General features: G+C 40.8%; 2 protein-coding genes across 2 annotated transcripts in view; one reads left to right on the forward strand and one right to left on the reverse strand.

The window, feature by feature from the left end:
• LOC146660224 (uncharacterized) overlaps window positions 1–12,514 on the forward strand; it is a 32,892-nt gene extending 20,378 nt beyond the window's left edge. The window contains exons 2-4 of the mRNA XM_085421596.1: window positions 9,243–10,083; window positions 10,185–10,254; window positions 11,831–12,514. Of these exons, the coding sequence (XP_085277722.1) occupies window positions 9,243–10,083; window positions 10,185–10,254; window positions 11,831–12,162 (1,243 nt within the window). The 3' untranslated portion in view covers window positions 12,163–12,514. The remainder of the gene's footprint in view (window positions 1–9,242; window positions 10,084–10,184; window positions 10,255–11,830) is intronic.
• The window catches only part of ntm (neurotrimin), a 482,200-nt gene that overhangs the window by 210,787 nt on the left and 246,437 nt on the right, over window positions 1–24,976 (reverse strand). The gene's annotated exons all lie outside the window — the stretch shown is intronic.

Here is a 24,976-nt window from a genome sequence, read left to right on the forward strand (position 1 = left end):
TTTTTTTTTTTTACCTCTTTTCAACCAACGGCAGTCACTCTCCTCTCCAAATAACTTCATCTTAGCTTGCCGAGCTTCCCTCGGGTCCTCTTAATTGTTGTGACGCATGTTCGAAATGGAGAGCGGTGCGCTTGATTTACCACACGGAGCAGCGCGAGAGTAAAGCATGAGGGAGGGGCTAATAATCAGCTCAGTCATTTTTAATGATCGTTGAAAGCCCAGATTGTAATCGTGATTAAAATTCGATTAATTGAGCAGCCCTACTATAAAGTGGTTATATATATTGTGTAACTGTTCATATAGAGTGTTATTAAATTTATTGCAAATGAATCATATGGCACACTGACTTCTGAGGAAATTTTAAATGGCACTCGCCATCAGAAAGGTTGCCTACCCCTGCTTTAGATCAACCTGTTTTTACTTATTGTTTCATTTGTGCTTTGGTTTGGGAAAATTGTTTCTTTACTGATCTTTTCTTGTTTTCTGTTATTAGACTTGAGATATGACTGCTCTATGCTGTTGCTGATGACTCCAGTTAATTCTACAAGACATGCTATGTAAGTAAATACAAACAATGATAGTTTGGTCTGCATTTCTTGAAAGATCATATCCCACAAACTTAGTTTAGAGGGTCCACCTGTCTGCACAGTATATAGTGAAGTTTTTGAACAGTGAATTTTGTTTTGTGCCCAAATTATTCTGCAGATTATCAGAATGAAAAGTTATTGGCCATGTTTGCATAGTCCATTTTAAAAATATGCTTTCATGACATTAATGTGTGTCGGGTGGTGGTCAGGGCTATCCAGACTGACAAACGGGACATTTAATGTGACCTCTCCAGGGTGGGAGGGAGCCTGTGATTGTCTAAATTAGGGTCTGGTCTATAGCAAATGCAGAAAAAATGTTTCATGAAAGCAAAAAATATATATATAATTGTTTCCTTGCAGGTCACCAGGAGAGATGGGTCCTCCGTCACAGATGGTTGGTCAGTCACCTGCAGGTCATTGCATCTCCAACCTACATCCACTGCCAATGTACTTAAGGAACTTTCTTCTGCACTTACATTTGGATCACCTAAATCCATGACAGTCATTCACGCAGTAGTGCCACGATTGGAAACAAGCCATCCTTAAATTATTACAACACACCAAGCTTCTGTGTTTGAATGCAAAAGAAATGTAATTTTATTTTGATTATATACGTAATGTAACTTGCAATGCAATGTTAAAGGAAGCCAAAACTTAGTTTCAGAATAATTAAATCTGAGACTTAGTTTCATTGTAACATTATAACAGTGATGGTAATATAATTGTTTGTTGTTAAGCAGAACAGTGTCCAGTATGTTGGCTGATATACTTTTTTGCATTTTAAAATAAAAGTTGGTCTGATTTAATTTTACAAGAAGTGCTGTTAATTATTCTTTTTGAATTATACTTGCATACAGTGTTATATGAATATAGGTGTTGTATTAGAAATGTCAAGGATGACAAAACATAATGTGATTTTTTTAAAAAGTAAGTTACCACAAATAGTTTTTTAATTTACTCAAACTTGAAATGTTTGTCTGTGGGTAAAAAATTTATATTGTGCCCCGAGAATCATCAGATTATTCTTAGTACTGTGTATTTGAAATGAATAAGTTGTTCTTACTTAGTTATCTTAAGTAAACTTTACTTAGTTTTTTTGAGGCAGCGTACACAACCAGTGCTTACAGTAACATAAAAGAAAAGAGTAATTAATAGTGACGCATATCTACGAGTAAATAAAGAAACTCATTACCTGGAAGCTCATTTGTCGGCTATGCATCCATGTTGCAAATTTCCCCTTCAACCATAAACCAAAGATGCACTGAGATCAGGCGACTGAGATTATTTGAGCTATGTGACATTATTCTGCTGGAAACACTCATTAGAAGATGGTTACACTATGGTCATAAAGGGATGGACAATACTTAATTGGTACAAAAGAGCCCAAACAGTGCCAATACAAATGTCATTATACCACCAGCAGCAGCCTGACGCTTTAGCACAAGATATAATGGATCCATCCTTTAATGTTTTTACAGTGAATTCTGACCCTGTCATTTGAATATTACAGGCAATGTTCATCCAGCCTTCTGTTGTCCAGGATTGGTTATTTCATCTCATAACAGTTTTAATATTTATTACAGTTCTGATTATAGACTTGAGTCTAATGCAGTCACATGCACTGCTATTTTCAGGAATTGCAACCAGTTGTTATCAAATCCTTATATTATATGCATATCTATCCTAGCTGTTCAGTGATCATTAAAATTACTTGGAAGTGTGGCACAGTCATCATTGCCACGCAATAAATCAGCTTTCTATCAGTTCAGATAATGTTGCATGTAAACATATCATTCTCAGTCAATTTACAGCCTTCATGAAATGATATGCTATTGTTCAGTCGTATAAATATTCAAACCAACCTGACACCAAACTAACACCCATTTTTTCTACTACATTCCCTGACAGTTTTGTTGGTATTGATGTGATGAACATATATAACATTGCCTTTTCCTGGCAGAGACAGAAGATGGGGCTGGTGTTCTATATAAAATCTCAGGTTTGTCAGGCATGATTCTATTAGCCTGCGAATACACCGCAAAAACTTTTGCAAAGTTTCTGGTAACTGCCAATAACATCCAGTCAAAGTCAGATCCTGACAGCCAATAACTGTCTACATCCTGCAACTATGGTAAAATTCAGGTTTGATTTTTATGTATTTTTTTTTATTAATGAAGTTCAGCTCTCCCTGCTGTATGTTAAGCAGCCTAAGAAAAACAACATTTATTCAGTACTGTCAAAAAGCTGCAGGGGACTGAAGAGTGCTGTCTAATAAACAGCAAGCATTCCTTCTGTATGTAGACTGTATGAATAAAAGAACAGGTTTGTGCACTCTTGTTCTCACTCTCAGCTTCTTCTTGTCAGAGGTGGCAAGACGAACAGCATGTATTAACATAAAATCCAACTTACAAAATGTTCTAAGTATAATACAATTTTCATTGTCCCCAGAATGATTACACAAATCATTCATAGCACTATTTCTTGCTTTACCTTTGTTCCAAAGGAACGATGGTAAAGCAATGCCTTTACATTTACATGAAATTTAAATGCACTGCTTTGCCCCCTCTAAGATCAAGCCTTCTTTCCTGTATCATTGATGCAGAAAAATATTATGTTTGGTATTGTATGAGATGGCATAAAAATACAGTATCTTATGGTATAAGCAAGTAAGCAATTTAGTGATAAACAATAGATAAAGTTTTTTGTTTGGGTGAGTTTTCATATCCTACCTACAAATCTTTCAAACACGATTAGCATCAACATACTATTTGATTGATAAACATAGTTTCAAATGTTGAATATTTAAATAATTTACAGGCTTCCAAAATGAACTCATGCCATGCACAGGATGCAAAGACAACTGCTGTGTAATTTTGAAACTGAAAACGAATTATCTCATTCAAAGCCACAGCAAATAGTGGCATTTTATCTGGTACCAACTTGCATCAAAAGATGGCGTCACCTAGAAGTGAAATGTCATCAGTGGTGAAATATTGTAATTAGTACATTTAAAGAGAATGCCAATAAATGTTAAATATTTATCACATTCCAGTGTCAATGTAGCTCACAGCTTTAACAGTGTAAATGTGTCTATTAAACAAACCTCCAACTTGACATTGAATCTGGAAAAAGTAATTCAAGGAGCCACTGCATAACCAACTTTAGTATCTTTATTTTAGCCACAAGGCTGTATCCTAGCCTTCTTCCTTTTTAATAGTTCAGGTTCGTTTGAATGGATATAAATACTTTTGCTGCACCATTGACCTTAGTAAAAAACCAGTGATGGAAAAGGCTTTTAAAAGAAAAAAAGTGTTTCCATTGATGCCCCTGGCATGTTATTCCCTGCATGCCAACTAGCCAAACCTATCTTTCAGCCATCAATCTTTATGCATCACACTGTAACATCATGACTGAAAGAGCACTCTGACCACAATGCCATTTCTACTAATGTAGTCTGTGCTAGTTCTGACAATTGTAAATATCTGCAGCAGAAACTGTCTTTCCTCTGTTGAATTTGTGCAGAAAACGTGCAAATCTCCCTTGTTTCACCATCACTTAACACGTGAAGAAGGAGAATGTTTCATTGTGGGTATAAAGATGTTATAGATTGCAACAAAATCCTGCAGGATAACAATAAATTTATTCAGGCTCAAACAAAATCATGATGGCAAAGTTTAGCCCCTTTCTTTAACAAGTCAAACTGATTATTCTCATTGGGGCATATGCTACCAAACATTGCACGCTGTACAACTTCTGCTTTTTTTTTTACTGTCATCACCATGCACTGCTTTGGAAAAGTGTGAAGGGATGTAAACCTTTTCTGAAGAAGTAACGCAGGGTTGCCAATACTAATTCATCTTGATTTTCATGCTTTTAGCCTTTGCCTGATACTCTGCACTGTAAAATGTAATATTGCGTTTAATTAAAAATATTAAATAGGCTGAACTCAATTTTTACTTAGAAAAACTAAATAAGCTGGAAGTTTTGCTTCTCAGTGCGGAAGGATGAAAGATGTGTTTTGAAAATGCCACGTGACTACCGTCCTCCGCCCTCTGGATCAGTCCGCATGTTCATGGTGCCAGCATTTGTTATGGAATATGTTGAGCAAACCTGGAGAAGCGTCAGCTCAAGAGATTATTGTCATTGCTGTGGATCTTTACCTGATACACTGCACTGTTAGCCTTTGCAGTAATTTCCATAGCTTAGTACTGCAAAATCAACAGTAAAAAAACTCTAAAGGATGCTAGCAGTTTAGTACTGTAATTTTCATGTAATTGTGGGAAAATTCCATGAGATTACATTATTTTTACGGTAACTCACCGTACTCATGGAAACAGCTGTAAAATACAGCAAATGTATTAATTGGTGATGTTACTGAGATTATACTATTACACCATCCGGATTTCTGTTGTTTTCCACTGTAGATCTAAGAGTAATTACTTAAATCCTCATTCAGAGTGTATTACTATAAAATGCGATTCACTGTGAAAGTAGTATAACATATAAACTACAATATACAGCATCATTTTTAACTTAAGGAGTAAGTTGCAGCCACACTAAAATTTAATTCCTTGAACTCAATGGAACCTCATATATTAATAAATGTATTTGTTTATTCAAACAATGTGAAACATTATTAATACTGTAAGGTTAGTATTCTGATAGAGTCGAGTATATTTAATTATACTCTTGTAGACATTATGACATTATGCTAGTACATTTTTGGTGAACAAAAAGTACATCTAAAAGTTAATTTCAAGAATACTGTTATGTACTAAAACGGGGGCCAATATAGTCCCAAGAAGCATTATTAGTATACGTACTAGGTAAGGTATACTTGGGAAATATAATTGAAGTATACTTATAAGTATACTTATTTTTTGTATGGCCAGCAACAAAAACTAGTGGCTACATTTAGAGTAATGTTTAAAAATGACTTAATTTAGCAGGGTGTTCCTTTTTTCTCTTCTTATTCTTTCTTATACTGGACCTTCATTTGGTTTGTATAAGGTGGTACTTTTTAAGACACCTCTGCCTAACTACAGTGAACTAACCTAATAATATGCTCTGGTCGTCATTTTACTCAAGTTAAGGTGTCGCATCCATGAAACCTACACAACTAACCAGCATCAGTCCTACAACTTCACTCTCAAAATGAATAAATTCTGGGACAAGCAGAAACTGTATTTTTAGTGGTGCATTTTGTGGCAGGCCAGACTGCTATTAAATGCACTCTCCTAAGCAAATAATTCCTTTGTAGCACGACTTCGTCTTTGTTCAGAAGAGATGTCCTGGATATACGTGATATTGTAACACGGGTGTTTATGTTTGTTCATGTTTAGCGCGTTGGGTTGTGTTTTTAAAGCGATTGTTACGTTTTTAAAGCTTTGTAATGCGACAGGTGCGATAGCCGACACCACACCTTCACCTGACGTACACGTCGGGTATTCACTTTCAAAACAACAATGGGGATAGAAAATATTGCTCGAGGTGGTTAATGCTCCTTTCGCTGGTTGCCAACCACCATTAAATAACAACAAGAAGAAACTATTGATCTGCTTCTCAAGTTTTGCACGTTTAAACCGCAACTCAGACTCAAACAAAGCTGCAAATCAGGAGAACAACATGACCATTAACTATTGATGAATAGACCGTTAACATGTGCAACTTAGAAGTAGTCAGAGGTAACTGGATGTTCAATCGGGTTATATGCAAGGTTGATTGGATTATATCTGAAGATCGTATGCTATTCGTGATAACTCTGCAAGACTCCAAATTGCTCGTCCATGCGGGAGTATCTCAAAATTAAATGAAACCACTTAATACTTTTTCCCTAAAACGGACTGACATGGAACACATTAAAGTTGGTTTGACTCCAGCTAATCAGTCTGAAGATAAGTGTTTTTTTCACTTATTCGAGAGAAGTCAGAAATGCGTTCTTAGTACTGTTTGTTTTGACTTTCAAGCTACCCTACCAGGATATTTTCATTCAAATGCTAAGACAAAATGTCAATATTTATGAATGTGGAGACTCAAAAGACTAGTTAGGTAATAGTTGCCAATGGATATATGAGACTTGATAGAAACTTGGACGTTTGCAACAGGTGAATCGGTGAACTACCGAGGTTGCGCCCAAATGCTTAAAGCTGTTAGCTGGTCAGTGTTTTCAGGTGTGCTTGTACTACCTGTACGTTGCGGGGTGCTGACTAAGTCATGTTAAACCCATTAAAGAGTCGAGCTCAAATATCTTTTCATTTTTGTGCACTGCTCTCTTGTTGGCACACATTTTCTGTTTATTGAAGCCTTTTGTGAATAATTTTCATCAGGTAAAAACTGGGAATTGGTCCCTATTGACAATACTCTTACTTTTTGCATTGCATATGTAATTTTGGAAAGGTAATTGGTCACTGAACTTTTTGCAACTATGTGTATTTCTAAATTTTGTGGCTTCAGTGAACGCAAATATATATTGTTCAGTTTGCATGTTAAAAGCCACAAACATGTAGCTAACTATAGGCTTTCTTGTGGAACTGAGAACTGTCCTGCCACTTTCAGAACATTTTCTGCCTTCATTCACATATGCCTAGGAATCAAAGAACAAGAAGGGAGACCACTAAGGAGGAGTTTTATAAGTTCACCGGTGACCTCGGCTGTCAAGTTCCTGGATGTGGGTATGCTGCACAAAACTTCACAACTCTTTGTGCCCCTCTCAGATTTCATATCAAAGATGGGGGGGAAAGTATTATGTCCATTTGAAGGCTGCTCTAAATACTTAAGTGTCCGAACATAGTAGACAGTTCAGCAGTCAAGGCAACAAGAAATGGGGGGATTTGCCATAATACAAGGACAGGACACAGTTAATCTATTAGAAGACAGTTGACTTTGTGTCATTTAAAAATGCAGGCTAAAATGCTCTTGCCAACCAGCACTATACAGGGAGTGCAGAATTATTAGGCAAATGAGTATTTTGTCCACATCATCCTCTTCATGCATGTTGTCTTACTCCAAGCTGTAAAGGCTCGAAAGCCTGGGGTGTCAGTGCCATCACCAGTGTGTGAATGTGTGTGTGAATGGGTGGATGACTGGATATGTAAAGCGCTTTGGGGTCCTTAGGGACTAGTAAAGCACTATATAAATACAGGCCATTTACCATTTACCAATTAAGCATATTAGGTGATGTGCATCTCTGTAATGAGAAGGGGTGTGGTCTAATGACATCAACACCCTATATCAGGTGTGCATAATTATTAGGCAACGTCCTTTCCTTTGGCAAAATGGGTCAAAAGAAGGACTTGACAGGCTCAGAAAAGTCAAAAATAGTGAGATATCTTGCAGAGGGATGCAGCAGTCTCAAAATTGCAAAGCTTCTGAAGCGTAATCATCGAACAATCAAGCGTTTCATTCAAAATAGTCAACAGGGTTGCAAGAAGCGTGTGGAAAAACCAAGGCGCCAAATAACTGCCCATGAACTAAGAAAAGTCAAGCGTGCAGCTGCCAAGATGCCACTTGCCACCAGTTTGGCCATATTTCAGAGCTGCAACATCACTGGAGTGCCCAAAAGCACAAGGTGTGCAATACTCAGAGACATGGCCAAGGTAAGAAAGGCTGAAAGACGACCACCACGTGGCTGGATTGGTAAAGGGCAGAGAGCTCCAGTCCGACTCAGACGCCAGCAAGGTGGAGGTGGAGTACTGGTTTGGGCTGGTATCATCAAAGATGAGCTTGTGGGGCCTTTTCGGGTTGAGGATGGAGTCAAGCTCAACTCCCAGTCCTACTGCCAGTTTCTGGAAGACACCTTCTTCAAGCAGTGGTACAGGAAGAAGTCTGCATCCTTCAAGAAAAAAATGATTTTCATGCAGGACAATGCTCCATCACATGCGTCCAAGTACTCCACAGCGTGGCTGGCAAGAAAGGGTATAAAAGAAGAAAAACTAATGACATGGCCACCTTGTTCACCTGATCTGAACCCCATTGAGAACCTGTGGTCAATCATCAAATGTCAGATTTACAAGGAGGGAAAACAGTACACCTCTCTGAACAGTGTCTGGGAGGCTGTGGTTGCTGCTGCACGTAATGTTGATGGTGAACAGATCAAAACACTGACAGAATCCATGGATGGCAGGCTTTTGAGTGTCCTTGCAAAGAAAGGTGGCTATATTGTTCGCTGATTTGTTTTTGAATGTCAGAAATGTATATTTGTGAATGTGGAGATGTTATATTGGTTTCACTGGTAAAAATAAATAATTGAAATGGGTATATATTTGTTTTTTGTTAAGTTGCCTAATAATTATGCACAGTAATAGTCACCTACACACACAGATATCCCCCTAAAATAGCTAAAACTAAAAACAAACTAAAAACTACTTCCAAAAACTTTCAGCTTTGATATTAATGAGTTTTTTGGGTTCATTGAGAACATGGTTGTTGTTCAATAATAACATTATTCCTCAAAAATACAACTTGCCTAATAATTCTGCACTCCCTGTACAGAGCATCATAGAGGAATTTCAGGATCTTTGCAGCTGTAACAAAAGTAGACACTGAATCTAACACCATCTCTCTTTTTTTTAGATGGCAGACCAAAGAATTTGAATGACACCATTACTCTGGAGCTTGGGAATGATTTCCACTCCAACTGTCGCATGCAATCACAAGAGGAGACAGAGGTCATCCAGAGGAAAGAAGTATGATTAGAATTGTTGTGGAGGCCATGCAAGTTAACTGCAGAAACATTAAACGTGCATCTTGTGAAGAGGTTGCTAAGATCATTGTAGACAGATACCCTCAAACATTTGCAGATTTTACTGAAAAGGGAGAAAGACTGGGTTGTGGACATTATTCACTACTAAGAAGCATCAAATCTAGAGTTGAACATGTTAATCGAGATAATACAACACATAGACTTCGTCAAACAAAGAGAACCAGGAATGAGGAAGACTGCAGTTCCAACAGTAATGCAACCTCACATAAAAAAGTTAGATGCCTTGTGGATAGCTATGGCTGTATAAATTGGCAGCCAGTTGAACTTCCTGAGGGGGAAACGCCAGCTTCTTTAGAGGAAAAGAAACGCATCTTGTTAACAATTTTTAATTCAGAAGGACCTGGAGCTGTGGAGAGACCTGATGTGGATGACTTCATGTGCCTCACATATATTTCTCAGCAGCAGCTTATCAACAGTTGTCCCTCACTTTCAGTAGCTGAAATTCAGGAGCAGTGGTCATTCTTGTTTACTCGGAAAGGTTTTTCGAACCACTTTTACAAACTCACAGGCATCGATATCTTTGAGCGCTTAGGTCAGGCCCTCATAACCAAAGGCAGAAGGATTGTTAACTATTTCTCCACCCAGAAGCTCAAATGGAACCTTGGTATAAGGACACTCATCCAGCAGATAGAAAGTGAGGGAGTTTTGGCCAACAACAAGGTTGGCACAGCAGCCATACTTCTCATGATGAAGTATTACAAGGAAGATGAAGACTCCCTCTTTGTCTTAGCAGATGTAAGCTTTTTTCATACAGCTCTATGTTTAATGCTGTTGCTTGCTGTCCTGTTATATTTTTTTATTTGTTACATAAAATATCTTGGTCCTTTTTCTAGCAGGAAACATCTACCAGGATGTCCCTTGAAGCAGAGAGCAACCTGCCCATCACCTCAAGGCTGATTATGCTTGGTAAGAAGTCATTTATGAAATAGAGCTGATTAGACCATATTAGAATTTCTGTTTGGCACAGGAGCTTTTCGTGGACACAGGTATCCAGTCTCTGTTTTGTTAGCTCAAAATTCTGTAATTTCCTCTATAAACCAAGGTTGTTGGACAAGTGTCTCAGTGAATCCAGCCAAGTAACAATTTCAAATTTCACATTACATATTACTGATCAACGTAGTAGTCTAGCTACACCAACAGCAGAAATACTGAAGTCAATACTGTAAAGTTTAACAGCAGCACAAACTATGAACTCCAAAATAACCATACAGTTGATTCATCTCTGGTAATTTAACTGGGCTGACTGTTTGTTAGGTGTGTTTAATGTGCAGAATAATTCCCAATTATGTACAATTATAATATGTTAAAACGGACTTATGTACATAAGGCCATTAATAATTAACAGTACGTAGCTATTTGCTTTATGACTATTGTGATATTATTCTGTTATCATATGTTACCTTATATATGTAATCAAAGTAGTTGAATTATGATAACAGCTGTAGGACATATATTATCCTTTAGTTTAGATGGTGTGCTGTGTATGTAGTTTAGTCCTCATTATACTTTTCGGTTAAAAGAACATAATCATTTTTGTAGTTCATTAGATAAGTGTGCATCACTCTGTATCCTTGATCTGCTGTGAATGTGTTACACTGTTTTCTTGACATGCTTTACTGTTGAATCATAAAAAGAAAGATTGTTCAGGAGACTCTGTGTCTAAGACAGGGGAGATAGACCACATTCCATACCCCCACCTTACAGAGAGCAGAGAAACAAGGAGCCGAGGTCATAACTTAGGCGCCGTAAGAGAGAAAGAATGTGAATGTTTAGGCTTTTACGACTAGGTGGGGGCCGCTAGGAGCTATAAGAGGCTGTGTAACCCGTCACCATTTTGAGACTCGCTGTGACCCTCTGCAGGCAGGTCTCCCCATCATGATGGTTCTAATGCTCATAAGTGTTGAATTGTATGGAAATAAATGATTGCTGATTGAGCATTTATACACCGAGTATTGTCCTTCCTTCAGCCCAAAGATTAAAAGAATTGGGAGATTTCAACACTATCTAGACAGTGTGAAGAAGTGAAGTATTGAAATTATTTTATGTTGCATAATGACAACATGTTGCCCCTATACATTTAAGGACAAAGTTCAATGACCGCCACCTGCTAGATGGTGAGTGCAGAGGGGCGTGTAATTGTTGAGCTGGACAAAGAGAACATCTTTGCTGATGCAATATCAGTCTTGTTTGGTTCATTCTATGTATTGAACCTGGAATACCAGGAGTCGGCGTGTGCAAGGTTTTTTGTAAGGATAAACCCTGAAGAGGGAACAAAATGTACCTCCAAGTTTGGGACAAGCAGAAAGACTGGGACCACTGTGAAGCGAAAGGTTGTTCACATTAACCCTCATGTCACAACTTTCCTCCAGCAGCTTACTGAATTTGAGTGGAGAACTTCAAATTAGGTAACTGTTTTTGCCATTTTTAGTGAATTTCTTGTATAATTTAGGTGACCAATGTGTTGTTACCCATGTCTCCACAGATGATCCATGGCCCATGTGTTCTGGACATTTACACAAGACGAGCAACAATGAAGACAAGCTCTCTTGCCATCTTGCAAGACGCTGTCTCTGTCCAATAGGTTTTTTGAGTGCAACAGTTTTGATTTTTTTTCCTTCTTTTACCCGTTTGTTAAAAATTACTTCAGCTACTTACACTCTAATTGTCACATGTATTGGCTCACCCTACAAATCAATGAACTCAGTCCACAAAGCAAGATCAGGGTTCAGTGCAGGTCAGTCAAGTTCCTTCACACCACACACGCTCATCCATGTCCTTGTGGACCTGGCTTTGTGCATTGATTTGGTGGTGTGAGCCAGTATTTTGGACAAAGTGTATATAAAGGCAGAAGTGTGGGGCTTAATATTATATTCATTACAATTCAGTTTATTTGTATGGTGCCAACAAAATGAATGCCAAGGCACTTCACACTGTAGGTTTAAGACCCTACAAAATATAACTAAGAAAACCCAACACTTGAGCATATGTTGTCTGCCATGATATGGATATGACATAATATCGTTATTGTTTGTACAACCATCTGAGAAAATAATGGATGGTTTAGTAAAAACAAGTGCTTCCTCAATGAAAATGTTTTCAGTTCTTTTCAGTTTTTGATTTTGGAAATGTGTATTTCAGCAGGGAAAAATCAGTGATAATAAATAAAGTGGTGTAAAGCACATGAATTATATTTTGTGTGTGTGTATCTATCTATCCAATTTTTTTGGAACCCTCCAGTCTCTTACAGTATGTTACTGTTAACTGAAATTACAGTAAAATTACGACCTGTTAAACAGTAAATGACTGCCTGTTGGGACACAGTATCCTCTAGCAGAGATGAATATTTTTGGTACTGATTATGCGTGATAACGGTAAGTTACTGGTTAATATATTGCAGTTTATTACCTTGCAGCGGGCTTACAGTGACATACCGTGAATAAACGGTAGTATACCAATTTTTTAATCACAGTATGATGTTGCTTTGTTGGCGTAATTTACGACATAACGACATAACGGTATCTCACTGGCGTCGCTGTCGCCAGTGAGATACCGTAAAAAAGGCTACGGTGCGTTACCATAATTTGTCCAAGAGTATTATACCACACCAGCAAAAAACGGTATCATCCTGCAGAACAGTAAGCTACCGTAACACGGTGTCACGGTACGACGCTGGCAACAGTGACGCCAGTATGTTACCGTAAAGTGGCGATGAAAAGTCTAACAGTGTGACTTGGTGAGTAAATGTTTACTCTTATTCAAACTGATTTTGTGGCTTCTCTTTGTTTAGCACCAGGTTTATAATCTTGCTAGCTAGTTAGTGTTAGCCTAGCGTTGCTGCTGCCGCTGGGCTCATGTTACTTAAAAATTAACACCACAGCCTTAAAAACCTTACATAAAACTATGTCTGTGAAATTTTCTGTTGATTATTTGAAAAAAAAAAGTGAGATAAGAGCCCAGACAAAATTCTTCGGGAGGTGCAGCCGTTAGGGGTGGGGTGTGGTGTGGTGTGGGGGGTATTTTCAATCCATAGCCATAACTAACTAACTAACTAACTAACTAATTATATATATCATGTTTAACCTGAGTAGCAAAAGACCACGGGGGGGGGGGGGGGGTTGAAAACAATATGCCAGGAGTTAGCTGTGCTCACCGACTCTTATCAAGCCTTGACCTCCCGGTCAGCTATCACGCTGGTGGATAACGGAGCTCTCCGAAAACGTGGAAGCACTTTTGCAAATAAGTGATATTTTGATAAATTAAGTAGATATTTGAGCATTACACAGCTACATTCTCGGCTGAAAATATCGTAAAAGGTTATTTTGTGACCAAGAAAGGGTAGTCTGGGGAAAAGGAGGATCGCATTTGTCGGCCACGGTTGTTGGAGCCTGTGCCTACTTGTAAGCGCGGCAATGGCGGAGGAGCGCGGCTAAAAAACATATTACTTTTTCTGGGTCACAAAATAAACTTTTAAGATATTTTCAGGCGAGAATGCAGCTGTGTAAAGTTCAAGTATCTGCTCGATTTATCAAGACATCACATATTTGCAAAAATGCACCAAAGTTTTCAGAGACGTTTATTTTTTTCATGCTTTGTGGCAGCTTTTGAACATCTATTAATGTCAAATCTAGCCCTTATTTAACAACATAAGCAAACTCTATGCTACAATGATTGCACAGCCATTAAGGATCAAATCGGGTTCTGAAAAATGTTCTGCTTTTTCTCCCTTTGCTTGCTTCTTACTGTCTTTGAGGCTCGGGACCAGCACTCCTGTTGTTGGACAGAAAGACATCAACTCAGTGGTAAGTATTTTGGTTTTCCAATATATTAGCAACTATCAGTGACATTTATATTAATCAGGCTGAACTTTAATCATACATTAGATCAGCCTGTTTTACTTATTGTTTTATTTGTGCTTTGGTTTGGGGAAGTTGTTTCTTTACTGATCTTTTCCTGTCTTCTGTTATTAGACTTGAGATATGACTGCACTATGCTGTTGCTGGAGACTCCAGTTAATTCTACAAGACATGCTGTGTAAGTAAACAAACAACAACAGTTCGGTCTGCATTTCTTGAAAGATCACATCCCCCAAACTTAGTTTAGAGGGTCTACACTGTATATAGTGAAGTCTGCAAGTTTTCTAACAACAAAATTTGTTTTGTGCCCAAATCATTTTGCACATCATTAGAATGAAAGTTATTGGCCATGTTTGCATAGCCCTTTTTAAAATGATGCTTTCATGACATTATTGTATGTTGGGTGGTGGTCACAGCTATCCAGACTGACAATTGGGACATTGAATGTCACCTCTCCGGTGGGGAGGGCGCCTGATATTGTGTAAATTGGAGTCTGTTTTATACCAAATGCAGAAAAAATGTTTTAAGAAAGCAATTAAGTTCATGTTCCAAAAAATATGATTGTTTGCTTGCAGGACAACAGAAGAGATGAGTCCTCCGTCACAGATGGTGTGGTCAGTGATCGCCTGCAGGTTCAAGGTCATTGCATCTCCAACCCACATCCACTGCCACTGTACTGAAGGGAAGTTAAAGACTTTCTTCTGCACCTACATTTGGATCACCTCGATCCATGATAGTCATTCAGGCAGTAATGCCTGGACTGGAAACAAGCCATCCTTAAAATAATACAACATTCCAGCTCCTGTGTTGGAATGAAAAACGAATGTGTTGTTTAAATTAGAGACTGCAATTGTGACAGAACAACAAATATTTTATTTTGATTATATAAGTAATGTAAGTACAAAACAAAATTGTGGTAGGCCTAAACCTATTTTCAGAATAATTACATCTGAGACTTTGTTTCATTGTAAGATTATAACAGTGATGGCAATATAATTGTTTGTTGTTCAGCAGAACAGTGTCCAGTATGTTGGCTGTTATACTTTGTTGTATTTGAAAATAAAAGTTGGGCTGATTTTAACATCATTAAAAAAAGTGTTGTTAATTATTTTTAATCATATTCAGGTTACCACAAATTTTTTTTATTTAGTTGAACTTGAAATGTTTGTCTGTAAGTAAACAATTAGTATTGTACAGTCAGATATATCAAGTTATTCTTAATACTGCAGACTTGCACTGTATAGGTTGTCCTAACAGTCATCTTAAGTAAGCTTTACTTAGTTTTTTTGAGGCAATGAGTTTCCTTAATTTTTTTGAGTTCTAGGAACTAATGAGCTTGTACAGTGGTAGGTTTTGTATTGTTGATTGTCATTTATGCTTAGAAATATCTACTTATATATGCTTAGAGTTTTATAATTAGTTTTAGATTGGTAGAGGTTTGATCCTTGATAGTCTGCAAACTTTGTGTGCATTAGAGAGCACTCTGGGAGCATGGGAGAGGTCGTACCTTGTCTTATTGTTTTATGGTAGGATTAACGTAGCTATATCTGTCTTAGTCTAAGTGCCTTTTGGTTTGATGAACTGTTGGATTTCCAGACCAGCAGGTTTAGGGAAGTTATTTATGGGGTCACACTCTGACCCCACACACACACACACAAAGGCAAGGTACTCTTTGTGTGTATGTAGACGTCATATGTTAATGAACCTATGCATATTCATGTAACCTCAATAAAAGAGCAGTGTTACGGGGGAGCAGACGAGAGCAACTGGGGTCAAGCGAAGGAACGGCGTTTGTCCGGTTCTCTCCCGTGCACGAGAAACATGAAGAACTTTGCCTACTTCGTGTCTTGCTTGCTGTGTAATTATATTGTCTTCAACGTTCCAGCGAATAGGTTCAAGCTACAAACCTATCATACAGAGTACTCAAAATAAATAAGTTGTCCTAATTTAGTCATTTTTAGCTAAGCTTTACTCAATTTTTTTGCGGCAATGAGTTTCCTCAATTTTTTTGAGTTCTGGGAACTAATTAGATTTTACAGTGTGAGGTCTCCAAAGTGCTTTTGTTTGTTTAAAACAATGCAGTGTAAAAATGGAAAAGGTGTAAGTGAGGATGTCATTTACTCATGCTAAGGAATGTTTAGACAATCTTCAGAACCCGAGACATGGTTAACAAACTTGTAGTTACCAGTGTTCGGCAAGTTACTTTGAAAAAGTAATTAATTATAGTTACTAGTTACTTCTTCAAAAAAGTAACTGAGTTAGTAACTGAGTTACAATATTCTAAAAGTAATTAATTACTTGAAAAGTAACTATTGCGTTACTTTAACAAAAACGTTTAACCGTCTGGGGTCCAGGTTATAATTGGCCATTTTTTGACTACTTTTGATTTTACCTCTACATTCGACCTCTAAAAACTATGTAATTTGCCTTGTTTAGTATCATTCTATTCAGCACAACCTCAAATGTCTGAATTTACAGTTATGTTTTCATTTTGACATACTGTATTAACACAGTTGATCTAAAATCAGACAAAAAACATAAAATCCAAGTGGAAAAAGTTATATTTTTAACTGTAACAACCACAAACATTTTTTAATTGTCTTTCTCTCTTTCTCTCTCTCTCTCTCTCGCCATCACTCCTAAAACCTCTTCCTAAACAACCAAATTTCATGTTGCCATATCATTTTTTGATTGGTCGACATGGTACAGTTTTCCACCAATACGAACGGGCTGCTTGTTGTTTTATTCTTTTTTACATTTTTTGGTCATAAGAAGAGAGTGCTTGCTAGCGCTGTCCTTAGACAATAAACGTGACGAAACTATTGAGGAAAAAACACGCATATATATATTGTTTATCATGACTGGTTTTACGTGGCCTATCAACACAATTTAAAAACTGGTATATATCACCTTGTTGCTTTGCAATCTTGAAGTGGTTATGTGATTGGCTTACCACGACTACTTTATTCTTCCTCAGTCAAACAGCAGCACTCATGCGATTGTTTTGCCCCATTAGCTCCAGGTGTTGTGCCAAAAAGTGATCGTGATTGCCGTCTGCGGGAGCACGCGCAGCTGCTTAAAGCTGTTGTGCCCAGATTACTTACAGCTACTTCCGTGCAACTGATATAAGATGCGGTAAGCTTCAACCGTCTGTTTGTTGAAAAATAGTAACGCGACCGCACCGTATTTTGTTGTTAGTAACGGTAACGGTGTTGCAACGATAGGAATAGTGATTAGTTAGATTACTCGTTACTGAAAAAAGTAATGCCGTTAGTAACGCCGTTACTTGTAACGCCGTTATTCCCAATACTGGTAGTTACACTACCAGTCAAAAGTTTGGACACACCTTCTCATTTAACGTTTTTTCCTTATTTTACTACTTTCTACTTTGTAGATACATACTGAAGACAAAAAATGTATGAAATAAGATTAATGAAATTATGTAGCAAAGAAAAAAAGTTAAATAATTCAATAACTAAATATGTCTTTTATTTTAGATTTATGAAAGTAGACACCCATTGCTTTGTTGACAGTGCTGCAAACCCTTGGCCTTCTCTCAATGAGCTTCATGATGTAGTCACTTGAAATGCTTCTCAGGTGTGCCTTGTCAGGAGGGGTTTGTGGAATTTCTTGCCTTCTTATTGGGGTTTGGGCCTTCATGGTTAAATAGCTGCTGAGAAACCACTACTAATGGAAAGGAACAAGTAGAGTTTGGGCCAAGAAATACAAAGAATGGACATTAGACCAGTGGAAATCAGTTTTTTGGTCGGATGAGTCGAAATTTCAGATCTTTGGTTCCTCCCGCTGTGTCTTTGTGTGACGCACAATAGGTGAACTGATGGTCTCTACATGCATGCTTCCCACCGTGAAGCATGGAGGAGAAGGTGTGATAGTATGGGGGTGCTTTGCTGGTGACACTGTTGGGGATTTATTCAAAGATTTATTCAAAGTTTTCTGGTTACTGTGTTAAGTTGAGTTATGCCATGGCAGCAACATAAGTGCTGTTTTAAAGTATATTTGTCTACAAATTGTAAGTTTGCCACATCAATTATCAACACGTATTGCTTGCTGTGTAACAAAGTCACTGGATTACTTTACTGCTGAAGAAATGTTTAAAATCAGAAGATTTTAAGGCTAGTCCTGAGTCCACTGCATTGCTGTCCCATCAATCTGTTGTACAGTATTACATAGCTTTTATGGTTAAAAAAATCATCATAACAATGAGCATGTATTGTTCCTAAGAAAAAATAAAAGTAGTTTCAGTCAGTTTAGTAAGATTAATTTTCCAAAATATGACCAACTATAAAACATCCTTATGTTGCTGCCAGATGGCCACTCAGCGAAACACAACCATGCACATCTGGTTGCAGACCTCAACTCAATGTATTATCAGGCTCCACTGTAAATGTAATAGTTCGACCAGATAATATTACAAATTCTCTGAACAGGCAGTCTGTTGATTGGACAGAAGATGAGGATGTAACAAGCTGTCTTTGGTAAGGAGCTCACTTGTCTGATCTGAACTACTGCTTGATAAAATTATTGAAAATTGATAAAAATTTAAATCTTGAATCTTGAAAATGGTTTGGCTTGTTGCTATTATTTTGTGTAAATATAAAGGGTCTTATAACTATATCACACACACCATTGTTGTAGCTGCTGCATGCTAGGTCCATCACTCCAGTCTACTACCCTGGACCTGCAGACAACACCACACATCTATCTGCTCAAATATTTTTTGCACAGTTTTCTTTATAAAAAATAAAATTTTTGTTTTATAAGTTTATAAATTCAGAGGTGTTTTTTTTTCAAATGTCTGCTGTCTGCAGCCAGTTACTTACTAAGGCAGCAGTAGCTGCTTTAAACCGCAGCAATAAATGCTCCTTAACATGTTAAAATATAGCTGAATAAAAAGGCTTCAACAGCTGTGGCATGGTCAATATCGGCAGTGGAAATATATGTATTCAACATGAGCTTTAAGCCAGGAGCCGTATCCTGACTCAGCATCCTATGAAGGACACTAAGATCAAATATGACAGTCTAAACTATGAAGCAAAGCTCCTGTTGCCTAACTGTTGAGACAGTACAAGAGAGAGATTTTGGATTGCATTGTTTGACAGAGATGGAGGCAAAAATCTTTATATAATTTGTCTTACTGGAGAAAGTTCAAATTTTTCATTGTCTGTGTTGAATCTAGCTTTTGAGATTAGTTTCATTTCATTAACAATAATATAAATATACTAGGGCCTAAAATATATCATATTTATATCCTAAACATTTTTCATATGTAATTCATTAAATATGTCTAATGGTCGCCCCTCCTTGAATCGCTACCTTATCGTGGTGGAGGGGTTTGTGTGTCACAGGGATCCCAGGGGCTATGTTGTCTGGGGGCTTTTGCCTCCCTGGTAGGGTCTCCCATGGCAAATTGGCCCTGGGTGAGGGACCAGACAAAGAGCGATTCATAAGACCCTTATGAAAAGGACATCGAGGGAACAGTTTACCCTGCCCGGGATAGGGTTACCGGGGCCCCGCCCTGGAGCCAGGCCCGGGGAGGGTGCCCGAGGGCAAGCATCTGGTGGCCGGGCCTTAGTCCATGGGGCCCGGCCGGGCACAGCCCGAAGAGGAGACATGGGCCCATCCTCCCGCAGGCCCACCACCCGCAGGAGGCGCCATAGGGGTCGGGTGCATTGTGTGCCGGGTGGCGGCCAGGAGCGGAGGCCCTGGCAGACTGACCCCCGGCTGCCAAGACTGGCAATAGGGACATGGAATGTCACCTTTCTGGTGGGGAAGGAGCCTGAGTTAGTGCGTGAGGTTGAGAGGTACCGGCTAGATATAGTCGGGCTCACCTCTACACATGGCTTGGGCTCTGGAACCAGTCTCCTGGAGAGGGGCTGGACTCTGTCTCAGTCTGGAGTTGCCCCTGGTGAGAGGCGGCGGGCTGGGGTGGGTATCCTAATATCCCCTCGGCTTGCTGCCGGTACGTTGGGGTTTTTCCCGGTGGACGAGAGGGTTTGTTCCCTGCGCCTTAGGGTCGGGGAACGGGTCCTGACTGTCATCTGCGCTTATGCGCCGAGTGGCAGTTCAGAGTACCCAGCCTTCTTAGAGTCCCTGGGGGGGGGGTGCTGGAGGGTGCTCCACCTGGAGACTCTGTTGTCCTGCTGGGAGACTTCAATGCTCACGTGGGTAACGACAGCGAGACCTGGAGGGGCGTGATTGGGAGGAACGGCCTCCCTGATCTGAACCCGAGCGGTGCTCTGTTATTGGACTTCTGTGCTAATCACAGTTTGGCCATAACGAACACCCTGTTCGAACATAAGAGTGTCCATAAGTGCACGTGGCACCAGGATGCTCTAGGCCGTAGGTCGATGATCGATTTTGTAATCGTATCAGCAGACCTGCGACCATATGTTCTGGACACTCGGGTAAAGAGAGGGGCTGAGCTGTCAACTGATCACCACCTGGTGGTGAGTTGGATCAGGTGGCGGGGGAAGACGCTGGACAGACCTGGTGCACCTAAACGCGTAGTGAGGGTGTGCTGGGAACGTCTAGCTAAGGCCCCAGTCCGCGAGATCTTCAACGCACACCTCCGGCAGAGCTTCAACAGCATTCCGAGGGAGACTGGGGACATTGAGTCCGAATGGACCATGTTCAGCGTCTCCATTGCCGAAGCTGCTGCATTGAGCTGCGGCCGCAAGGTGGTTGGTGCCTGGTAATCCCCGAACCAAATGGTGGACACCAGAGGTGAAGGGAGCCACCAGGCTGAAGAAGGAGTCCTATCGGGCTTGGTTAGCCTGTGGGACTCCGGAGGCAGCCGACAGGTATCGACAGGCCAAGCGGAATGCGGCTCGGGCAGTGGCTGAAGCAAAAACTCGGGTGTGGGAGGAGTTCGGAGAGGCCATGGAAAAAGACTTTCGGGCTGCCTCGAAGAGATTCTGGCAAACCGTCAGACGTCTCAGGAGGGGAAAGCGGTGTTCTACCTGCACTGTGTATAGTGCTGGCGGAGCGCTGCTGACGTCGACTGAGAAAATTGTCAGGCGGTGGAAGGAATACTTCGAGGACCTCCTTAATCCCACTGACACGTCTTCCGAGGAGGAAGCAGAGTCTGGGGATGAGGGGAATGACCCGCCAATTTCCGGGGGCGAGGTCACTGAGGCAGTTAAACAACTCCTTGGTGGCAGAGCCCCTGGTGTTGATGAGGTCCGCCCCGAGTTCCTGAAGGCTCTGGACGTTGTAGGGCTGTCCTGGTTGACACGCCTCTGCAATGTTGCGTGGAGATCAGGGGCAGTACCTGTGGACTGGCAGACCGGGGTGGTGGTCCCCATCTTCAAGAAAGGGGACCGGAGGGTGTGTTCCAACTACAGGGGGATCACACTCCTCAGCCTCCCTGGGAAAGTCTATGCCAGGGTGCTGGAAAGGAGAGTTCGTCCGTTAGTCGAACCTCGGATACAGGAGGAACAATGCGGTTTTCGTCCTGGTCGCGGAACACTGGACCAGCTCTTTATCCTCTCCAGGATACTTGAGGGTGCATGGGAGTTTGCCCAACCAGTCTACATGTGTTTTGTGGACTTGGAGAAGGCATTCGACCGTGTCCCTCGGGGTGTCCTGTGGGAGGTGTTGCGGGAATATGGGGTGTCTGGCCCATTGCTACGGGCCATTCGATCCCTATACAACCGTTGCAAGAGCTTGGTTCGCATTGCCGGCAATAAGTCGGACTCGTTCCCGGTGGGTGATGGGCTCCGCCAGGGCTGCCCTTTGTCTCCGGTTCTGTTCATAATTTTTATGGACAGGATTTCTAGGCGCAGCCAAGTGGCGGAGGGCTTTCGCTTTGGTGGCCTCAGAATCTCATCTCTGATTTTTGCAGATGATGTGGTTCTGTTGGCTTCATCGGGTGAGGGCCTCCAGCTTGCACTGGAGCGGTTCGCAGCCGAGTGTGAAGCAGCGGGAATGAGGATCAGCACCTCCAAATCTGAGGCCATGGTTCTCAGCCGGAAAAGGGTGGAGTGCCCACTCCGGGTCGGGGATGAGTTCCTGCCCCAAGTGGAGGAGTTCAAGTATCTCGGGGTCTTGTTCGCGAGTGATGGGAGAAGGGAGCCGGAGATCGACAGATGGATTGGGGCTGCAGCTGCAGTAATGCGGACGCTGCACCGGTCCGTCGTGGTGAAGAGGGAGCTGAGTGTAAAAGCGAAGCTCTCAATTTACCGGTCGATCTACGTCCCTACCCTCACCTATGGCCACGAGCTGTGGGTAGTGACCGAAAGAACGAGATCGCAGATACAAGCGGCAGAAATGAGCTTCCTCCGAAGGGTGGCTGGCCTCTCCCTTAGAGATAGGGTGAGAAGTTCGGCCATCCGGGAGGGGCTCAGAGTGGAGCAGCTGCTGCTCCACATCGAAAGGAGCCAGCTGAGGTGGTTCGGGCATCTGACAAGGATGCCCCCTGGGCGCCTCCTGGGTGAGGTGTTCCAGGCATGTCCCACCGGGAGGAGGCCCCGGGGCAGACCCAGGACACGCTGGAGAGATTATATCTCTCGGCTGGCCTGGGAACGCCTTGGTATTCCCCCGGATAAGCTGGAGGAGGTGGCTGGGGAGAGGGAGGTCTGGGCCTCTTTGCTTAGGCTGCTGCCCCCGCGACCCGGCCCCGGACAAAGCGGATGAAAATGGATGGATGGATGTCTAATGGTCGAATTGGAGCCTGAGCTGGTACATGAGGCTGGCACTTGGCTAAAAAACATATCTTGGGCTCTGGAACTCTGGAGAGGGGCTAGACTCTACACAACTCTGTGTCATGATCCTGGGTCCTTTTGACCCAGCGTTTTGTGTTTTCTCTTCTTGTGATTTTTGGTTCTGTTCTTCCTCTGTTTAGTGTTTATTCTGTTCTGCCCGTGTGTTCCTGTATCTAGTCCGCGTTTCTTAGTTTGTGTCCTTTCATGTGTAAGTTCCTGTTTTATTGTGAAGGTCTGCGTCTTATGTGAGTGTTTTCAGTTGCCTCACTAGTCTCGTCATGTTAATCACTCCCAGCTGTGTTCCCCACCTGTGTGTAATCTCCCTGTGTTCTCTGAGTGTATTTAAGTTGTGTCTTCTGTCATAGTAGTTGCTGGTTCGTCTGTGTTGTTTCCCCTCGGTCTCCCTGCATCTCTCCATATGTATTTCCCCGGATCTCCCTGCATCTTCGTTTCTGGTTTGTGTTGTTAGTTTACCCAGTTTAGGTTTCCGGTTTCATGTTCACCCACCATCGCTGTTTGTACCCACTCCTGTAAATAAATACTCACCTGCACCAGAGCTGCCGCCTTTTGGGTCCTGTCTCCAACTCCACACGGCTTGCCCCGCCAAACCGTGACACTCTGTCATGGATAAGAGGCAGCCAGCATGGGTGGGTATACTTGTATATCCCCAGCTTGGTGTTGGTATTTTGGATTTATCTCTAACAGACATCTGGGTTCATTCCCTGCTCCTCTGCATCTGGGATCCTGTGGGGGTGCTTTAGAAGTATTGGATAAACGGTGCACTGTAATAAGTCATCCAGCCCCTGTACAGCACAAATGACAACTTGATGTGTATTGCCAGCTACTGCAAGCTACTGTCAGACTGGTTCCTGGTGGCAGCTAGACTCCACCAAGGCTGCCCTTTTGTCATTGATTCAGTTCATAACTTTTGTGGACAGATTTTCTAGCCACACCCCGGGGTGGACTGTTTTTGCTTTGGATTGTGTCTCTGCTCTAAAACTATTCAAAATTAAATCAAACTATTGATTTAAGGAGCTCAGGTATTTGGGAGCAGTTCAGATGAGGTGGCTTGGGCATCTGACTAGGAGATTTCTATGCCTTGGTTGTTTCGAGAATACCACTGGAGCTCCTGAGTGGCAATGATTAATGATCATTTCTGAATAATCTTACCAACAGTTTTCACCTATCTCACCAAGTTTCTTGCTGATGATCTTACAAACCATTCCAGCATTGTACAGGTCTATAATCTTATCCCCAGTGTCCTTTGACAGCTCTTTAGTGTAAGTATAAGAAATTGATTCTGTGGAGAGATGTGCTTATACGCATAACAAGATGAGATCAGGAGTATCCATGACTGACTGACTGGCTCAAACTGTGAGTAATGCTAGTATGCTTAAACATCAAAACAAGCAAAGAAGAAGACGGAGAATGACCAGTTTTCACAACAGCCTTTGAGAGTGTTTCTATTGTTGGTTTCTATTCACTACTGCTTCTTCACTCTACAATCTGAGAGGATTAATGCAAAGGTTGCAGTGGGCTCAGCATAGATTCAGCAAATAACAGCAAAATCCACTATTGGGGTCATATGGTACTATGAGGTCTGAGCCTGATTATTCATGATGGTGAAAGGGATAAGAAAGATTTGGTTGTGCATTTGACAGGGAGTAAATGAAGAATAGCCAATAAAAGACAAATATGCTCTCTCTTTCTAGTCCCTGTCAGTACTCTTGCTGCAGCATTTTGGATCATCTAAAAGCTTTTTTTAGGGCATCCTGATATTAATGAATTGCAGTAGTATAGCATAGAAGTAATAAATACATGAACTAGTTTTCCAGCGTCACTCTGAGACAGGATGTTTCTAATTTTAGAGATTCTGTGCAAATGGAAGAAAGCAGTTCTACATGTTTGTTTAATATGTGCATTGATTGACATATCCTAGTCAGAAATGACTACAAAATTCCTCACAAAATTCCTTACTGGAGGCCAAAGTAATGCCATCCAGAGTAAGCATCTGATTTGGTACCATATTTCTAAGATTTTTTAGGGTGATAA

Source organism: Rhamphochromis longiceps, linkage group LG10, assembly GCF_057381845.1.
Source record: "Rhamphochromis longiceps isolate RC_006_pf linkage group LG10, R_longiceps_female_GT1.1, whole genome shotgun sequence".
Lineage (NCBI taxonomy): Eukaryota > Metazoa > Chordata > Actinopteri > Cichliformes > Cichlidae > Rhamphochromis > Rhamphochromis longiceps.